The 7823-nt window shown below is 41.6% G+C and overlaps 1 protein-coding gene across 1 annotated transcript in view; it reads left to right on the top strand.

The window, feature by feature from the left end:
- Positions 1 to 6769, top strand: part of SYTL3 (synaptotagmin like 3) — a 29291-nt gene extending 22522 nt beyond the window's left edge. Inside the window, exons 10-15 of the mRNA XM_010168490.1 lie at positions 435 to 537; positions 2527 to 2697; positions 2906 to 3005; positions 4173 to 4281; positions 5181 to 5386; positions 6639 to 6769. Of these exons, the coding sequence (XP_010166792.1) occupies positions 435 to 537; positions 2527 to 2697; positions 2906 to 3005; positions 4173 to 4281; positions 5181 to 5386; positions 6639 to 6769 (820 nt within the window). The remainder of the gene's footprint in view (positions 1 to 434; positions 538 to 2526; positions 2698 to 2905; positions 3006 to 4172; positions 4282 to 5180; positions 5387 to 6638) is intronic.
- The last annotated feature ends 1054 nt before the right edge of the window (positions 6770 to 7823 follow it).

Below are 7823 nucleotides of genomic sequence, written 5' to 3'. Positions count from 1 at the left end.
ATGTTAAGGGGCATATTTAAGTATTAATGTTCACGTGACCTACACACACCCTACAAACTTTGGGTAGGAGTCATTGGTGCTTGATATTGGTCCAACTCAACTTCCAGAATTTTTTTAACTGGTTTTACTTGAATCAACAACAGAGGAATTTTGAACACTTTAGACAATCTCCCACTTTCACTGTAGTGGCTATTACAACAATTAGCATTTGTAAGAATTATGAATTATTATGTATTATTTGTATGATTATACCTTTTTTCTACATTGTACTTGGTGTATTTGCCATTTTATTGCTTGGAAAATTATGTAGTGAATAAAATTCTTTAAGAATTAAGAAAAAATTTTTCTCATTTAATTGATTTTTCTTCATAGTTTGATATTTTTGTTTGTTTGTTTCTGGTCACTTTCCACATATCCTTCTCTCCCTCTGTAAGGTATGTTAAGGTTTATTTACTTCCTGATAAATCTCCTCGGAGCAAGCGGAAGACAGCTATCAAGAAGAGCACAGTGGATCCAGAATTCAATGAGACTTTGAAGGTACTGTTTGCAGTTGTGTGCTGCATGTCTCCTTTTGTAATGTACAATCCTGCAAGTTCAGAATCAACCTGATGGGGCAAATCTAGAGTCAGTGACAACAAAAAATTAAAAAAAAATATGGTTTTCAGTCCAAATAAGAGAAAATGCTTTTAGAGTTACATTACTAGATTAGAAGAGTCTGCCTTTGTCCATTAAAACACTCGTAATGATTTCTAGTGTTGTTCTGAGTTACCTTGTGGCAAAGGCAGAGTGTCTTCCATAGACACTTTTGGGTTTTTTTGTATGTTCAGGAACTGGATGTATTGCAGGGCAGCTGGTATTTTACACGAGAATGCCTTTCAGCTTTCGTCAGTGCCACTGGGAGAGTCTCTCTGTAGTTTGCTGAATGCTAACTGAATTCCACCACCTCTAAAACATTGTCCGCTTCCTTTTCCCTGTGCAACTGATGCCAGGCCATCTCTTTGGACTGTCTAATTTCAATCATTAATAATCCCACCAGAGAACAGTAGATGTGATTTTAATTCCTTAATGCCTTGCAATATTACTTCTTGCATCCTTTTAAGAACTGTGTGTAGAAAATAGGAGCCATAATTCTTGTTGCACAGATGCTAAAAGTATCAGCTGAAGCTGGGAGAGGTGGGATTAGTTTGGTTGTTCCCAACCCCAGTTTTGTACTCAGATCACTACAAAACCATTTTTTGGGTGTATCGGTGAGCTGCAGTGGCACCTAAGATGATGAGTTCTTCAGTAACATACTGTATTGGAAGACATGAAACAGAGTTAATGAGGGACAAACTTGTATTGTTGCTCCTTGAACGACACAAAAGTTTCAGTGTTACCCCCATACTCTCGGTGTGTATGAACATCAAGAATTTGTAGTGAGTGAAACAGGCAAAATGTTTTAAAAGGCCATTGTTAAAATTCTATAACAACAACAACAAAGTTGTATGTAATGTGTGTAATTTTCATATATCCCCAAATCTGTATATAGGGTTTAAAAGAGAGCCTGAAGTTGGAATAAGTAGTCCTAATTTTATAGTCCATTTTCAATGCCAGAGGCATGCAGAACTGACAAAGGGAGCTTGAGAGCCGTGCCTGAGCTGGCTGCATCACTACTAAAGGTAGTTTAGCTAGAAGTCTTTTACATTAGTTTATTAGTTCATCCAGAGTAGGAGAAATGGTCAAAAGATCATAGCGCTAGTGCAGGTAAACTGCATCGTGACACTGAGATCCAGCTCAGTGGGATTCAGCTGCAAATTAAGGTGCTTGCATTTTGGTAGCTGCAGGTGTGAGAGGTGTTCAAGTGCTCTTGGGAATCACTGGAACCCAGGGTGATTTGCCCCCGAGCCTACACCCAGCTTGTTATTCAGCAGCCTAAATGTGGGTAGCCATGCTCTTGGCCATGCCATTGCCCCCAGCTTTCAGTCCAGGTGGATGCAGGTCACCTGTGGGCTGGGTATCACATTTACCAGTCTCCTGTGGGTATATTAGATATCTAATGATGCCTTAAAGAGCTCCAAATATGCTTCAAGAGTGGATCAGGGCTTTAATTCATGGTCAGCTGGAATTACTTCCTTGCCCCTACAGACTACATTGAGTAGTCCACTGACCAGAATGGAAGTTCAAGCACCTTTGTTAGGTGTCTTAACCTTGAACTGACCTCCAAAGCAGCCAAATTCTGCCAGGAGTGTAAAACAGAAATATAAAATCAGCAAAAATGGTCAAGAATTATTTCAAGTTCTGAATCAATATTCAAAATCTTTAGCAAGGCAGGCCGAGGTATTTCTGGAATGTTGTTTCATATTTGTATGAGCATTACTTAGCATTTCAGTAGTGAGGTAACATGTAAATTGCAAAGCACATTCAGTCAGTGTGGTTCTGTCAGCGTCCAGGTGCCTTCAGCCATGCTGTGGCTGGGCTTCCTTTGAGCAGGTTATGAGCATGGGCCTGCATGTCTACTGGTTTGTAAATGCTGGTTTTTCTTTCTAGTACAAGATTGAATATTCACAGCTGGGAAGTCGGCAGCTTCAGATCTCCGTGTGGCATGCAGGAGCCCTCAAGTACAGGGTGTTTTTGGGGGAAGTGGTGATTCCACTGGCAACATGGAATTTTGAAGAGAACTCAATGCAGTTGTTCAACTGGTACCAGCTCAAAGCCAAGGTTGTTCTTAGTTTTTGTGCTTAATTATATCTTAAGAGCAGAATGTAGTGAAATCTATGAAACAGATCACCCTTCTGAAGTTATAGAAGGAAGAATGCTGTCAATCCAGTCTGTTAGTAAGACGTATTGCACAAATAAATAAGCTCTGAGAACGATGTGGAGTAGAATGATTGCAGTAACACAGGTTTCTGTATGTCCCTTTCTTCAGCTTGAAAAGCCTGAAGATGATCTTATCCAGTACAGTGGTGAACTCCTCGTGTCTGCAAGACTGTCAGGACCAGCCCCGTATAAAAATTTCCAGTGTGAAGGTACAAAGCATTTCGGCATATATGAACCCCTTGGCTAGAAAAGAATTGAGATCAATGAAGGACTGACAGTGTGTCCATGTAACATTCCTGTATGGCATTGATAACAGCCACTGCAAACTGTGGTTTGTGGTGTACTCTATTATATTTTTAATTCATTTAAAAAAACCCAAGCATTTGCCAACCTCATATTTTTGTTCTTTTTAATGCCAACAAAACCTGCACATTATAATGGCAGCAGTATGATCCATGCAGCTGTTTGGCTGGACAGCTTGTGCCTGTCATGGTGTTGCCATTAGACCTTATTCTGGAGGTGATGCAGCAGTTTTACTGACCAAGGCAGGGACTGCCAATTTAGGGAAAGGTGGAAGGAAACGGCTGCAAGGGTACCAGACCAGCACCCTTAGCTTCCTCCAGTGCTCTCATTTTAGAGACATTGTTTCACTCGGAAGCTGTTAGGTTCAAAAGGTACCATCAGGATTCAGTTTTTGGTAATGAAAGACTTGTAAGGTACATGGAGTATTGCTGTAGTGGGCCAGAGCAAGCACCTGCTTGTGGAGTAAAACAAACACTTTGTGGGGAGAGGATAGGACAACCTCATTTTTCTTACCTCCCTAGATGGTAGTGGAGTATGCAGATGTTCAGAGCTCTAGTAGTGCTCTCTGTGTTCAGGATCATGGCAACAGGTAGAGAACAATAGCTCTAATTAGCTGTTGACGTTACTTTTGTTCCCTTTTCCAGCTGACCCCAAAGGTACCAGCTTGGTTTGTTTTTTCTGTTTTTCCTCCCTGTTCCTGCCTGTGTGCTGGGTCTCTGCTCTATAACCAGAGCTGTAACAGAGGGGCAGTATCACACTGTGGGTTTGGCTGTTTCTCCTGCTGCTGGCTTTGTTTCAGAGAAACACTCCTGTGGCTACTGCCCAGTGTTTACTTTTCAGAAATACAACAGAAAGCTCTGTGTTTTGAACAGGAATCCCAAAGCAACCTGCTACTCAATTGCTTGCCTTTTTGTGTATGAATCATAGCTATGCAAGCAGGTTAAAATCTTTCAAATGATCTTAAAACAGCACTATGAGTCCTTACCACAGTACTGCTTAGTCATTTTCCTACTTACTTATAGCTATCAGCTGAACTAAATGGTTATTTAATGTGATAAGTGCTTCTGTTTCAGGAAAAAAAGGCCAAGGAGTTCCGAACTGCAAGCTCCAGGTTATGATATTTGGGGCCAAGAATTTGCCCATGCTGAGATCTGCTGGAGTGCCGAACTCATTTGTTAAAGGGTATGTATGAGTCCTAACACTTCAAACAGAAAATATGTCACAAACATTCTATGCAAAGGTCTGTAGTTACGTGTTTTCAGCGGGAGGCTGGCATGTGAAAGTGGCATTGTCTGCACTCTTAGTCAGACTTCCTTGTAATGGTGGCATTTGGGTGTCTGCACAGCAGCAGTGCTCAGCAGAGCAGTGATGGATCCCACCTGCTCTTTGGGTCCTGAATGGAATTTCAGAATTTACTGATGTCAGTAAAATTGAGAGCTCACTATTTTAAGTATCTGCCTTTGGATATTAGGAGAGAAAAAAAATGCAAATCAAGAGGGTATTTTCATTAAGATTTTTCAACTGTGCCTTTGCAGAATTAAATACAGCTTTGGCTACATTGAAAAGGAAACTTCTGTCCTCTTCAGTCTAGACATTTTAAGAGGAGGGACTGAATTTTTCTTCAATGCACTGAGTAGCTTGTATGGGGGATCATTTTACTTTATTACTGTCAGGCATCAGATGCCTGTGGAAGTATGATACTGGGGTACACTTGCAGCATCTCCTAAAGCCATTTCACCTGCTGTGGCACCTATCTTCAGTGGAATGGGTCAGCATTTTAATCTACTGAAAGGCAGGTTCCAGGCAGTATTGGATAACAATGAGGAGTAGACTCCTTCAGCAGTCAGTGACAGCAAAGGAAAAGCAAATCAGAAGAGCCTATTTGCAGCCACACTGAAGGCAAACAGGAAAAGGAGCAAGTCCCCAAATAAACACACTAGCACCACATTCTGCCTTGCACTTAAGTTGAACTTTTTTTGGTATTTAAGGCAAACCAAAGGGCCCTAGTTGATTAATGCAAATGTTCTGTTTTCTGGTTGAGAAATCAGTAACCTTTGTGAACTCTCATTGTTTTTGGGAAGTTGTCTTATCCTTCCAGACCAAGCAGAGATAAAGCAAAAGTCTCCCGTTGTGAAGAAAGAAGCCTGTCCTCAGTGGAAACACTTGTTTGTCTTTGATGGTATTACCCCAGTTCAGCTACAGCAATCATGTCTACACTTAACTGTCTGGGAGGAGTCAGCTTCCAGCTCAAGTGATCAGTTCCTAGGAGGAGCCAAGATTGGTGCAAGTAAGTTCTTTATCACTAAAAATTGAAGGTAATTTGGGAAAAAGTTCATTCTAAACAATGAAGATTACACTGTGCTATTTATTATCTGCTGTCATGTGCCTACACGTACAGCCCCAGCTCCTGTCCTAAGCAACTTGCAGTCTTGGGCTTTGAGCCTGTAAGAACCAATGAATGTGTTTTAGTTCAGGTCTGTGCAGAAGCTCAAGGGTGTCAGGGGGCATTTTCAGGAAAGCTCTTTGTTAGCCTGGCAACTTCTAGGGCCAGAGCCTGGCCATGCAGAAGACAGGCACAGAAAAGTTGGGTGGAGTCAACTCATCTAGAGCTTTTTTTGAGAGTTGTTTCTTGAGCTGCTTCTATGAATTGGTTTTTATCTACCAACTCATCAAAAGGAAGCACAAGAACTAATGATCTAGTAGACTCTGACTTTGCTTATATTTGTGCTTATTATTTTACACCCACAAATCAATCCAATCAATGGGAGATGCAGAAAGCAAAACTTGCTCAGAAAGGCCTATTGCATGTCTGAGTTTTGGGCTCTGTTCTAACATAAGCGTGAGCCCTCTTTCTCAAGACTGAGAAAACCTCTGCTCACTGAACAGAGGTTTAACCGGTAGTTGAGCAGGGAAGTACGGTCACTTGAAGACTGCCCAATGGAGTCTCTCACCCCTGTCTTCCCAGAGAGTAAGGGCTTTGGTTTCACTATTTGAGATGAAAGCCTCAAAAAAAAATTGAAGCTCAGTCACTTTGTTATGGTATCAACATCCACTTTAGAGGAGTATTATCACTAGCAACAGCTCAGTGCTGTGCAGGCTCGTGAGTTTCTTTAGATTGTCCCACCCAGTATTTTCCTTTCTGCTAGGGCAGGCACTACCTGCTTCTGAGCCAAGATGACTATCCAAGCTCTAAGCCTAGTAATGCACTGAAGTCACTGGAGATAAACTGAAGCAGGAGGCTTTGTGAAATTCTGCTATTTTTAGCATGCCTCCTTCCTCCTCTGCTTTTAAGCCACAGAACCAAAAAAATTTTCTTTGCTGCAAGCTGAGAGTGAGTGATCCTAGTTTAACAGGATGTAAATAATGCTTCAAAATGTAACTACAGTTAATTGCAATGAATGCCTTAGGAGCTACAGAACAGCTGAAATTGCTGTCAATGTGGGAGAAGCAGGTTGGTTGTTACTTAGTCCATTGGGCCAGGAGTTGGGTAAGGCCAAGTGGAGAGTAACCCTGTGACCTTTCCTTTTGCTTTCTTGCAGAGGAATCCTTTGGCTGTACAGACCTTGTTTCTCAGTCAGTGCTCCAATGGCAGGAAGTGCTTCGCAGTCCAAACGTGTGGATGGACTTTACACTTGTACTGCATTCAAATAAGGACAACTTTAAGTCATGAGAGATTACTGCACATTAACTTTTCCTTCCCCCTGTGTCATGTTTTAAATTTAAAAATTCAGGTCTGGGGAAAGCTACACTGCAACAGTACCATTGCTAGTTTTTGGGGAATAGAATTATGCATTTGCAAACGTGTGACATTCTGAAGGCTTTATTTTCTTATCTGTGTCTCTAGCTGGAGTATAAGGTTAGTATTGTTTCTTCAGGAGTGACAAACTCTGTTTGAAATGCATTATGCTGACAAGGCAACAGTAGCCAGATAAGTTTTCCATTTCTGGGTGCTGCAGAACTGCAGCCAGGAATACTTCTTAGAGAAAATAACTATTACCTTAAAGTTATATGCTTTCACTCTGATCCTGATGTTTTATTTTATCCATGTTGAGAGAAAAATAAAACTAGCTTATCTTTAACTGCTTGCTGCAAATGGGTGATGCTAACATGCCTCCGTGCTTCAGAATTATCTACAGTGCCAGTATTACTTCACATGACCCTAAAAAACTCTGGCCTGTGGCCACATGCCTCTCAAGTGTGTGCTGTATCATGGTGCTTAAACCCAGTTAAATGTATAAATTCTCCCTCAGCAGGAGTGTGGGACAACAGCTAAGAGAAGAAGAGTAGCTGTAGGAAGTTCCTTGTTCTTAGCAGCTGCTGGTATTAACAAGTGCTGTGACCCATACAGATTAGACAGGACAAGAGTTTATCTAAACATCACTGACTCAGGTGAACTGCTGGCAATGCAAGCTGGAGGCCCAACTGCTCTGTCAGTTCACTTTGCCTCAGGTGTGGTGCTGCAGTCAGCAGAAACTCCATCTGTACAACTGTACCTAGTGCTGCTGCTGTGTCCCTCTTCCCTGGACTCGGGTGAAGGTGGTCACAGTTGTCATTACAGCAAGCATTCTACTTTCTTCCTTTCCAGGTCCACGTGGCTTTTGAGGATTTGGAGTTAAAGACACAGGGATGCATATGCTAAGCTCAGGAACTAAGGGAGCAGTAGCACCTTACACAAAATACACCCCACACAAGAAACGCTTGACTCCAAGTCCTTTGTTACTTTG

This window comes from Antrostomus carolinensis, unplaced genomic scaffold (assembly GCF_000700745.2).
Source record: "Antrostomus carolinensis isolate BGI_N321 unplaced genomic scaffold, ASM70074v2 scaffold13245, whole genome shotgun sequence".
In the NCBI taxonomy this organism is placed as follows: Eukaryota; Metazoa; Chordata; class Aves; order Caprimulgiformes; family Caprimulgidae; genus Antrostomus; species Antrostomus carolinensis.
Note: the sequence above shows the minus strand (reverse complement) of the source record. Positions and strands in the feature narration are given on the sequence as shown.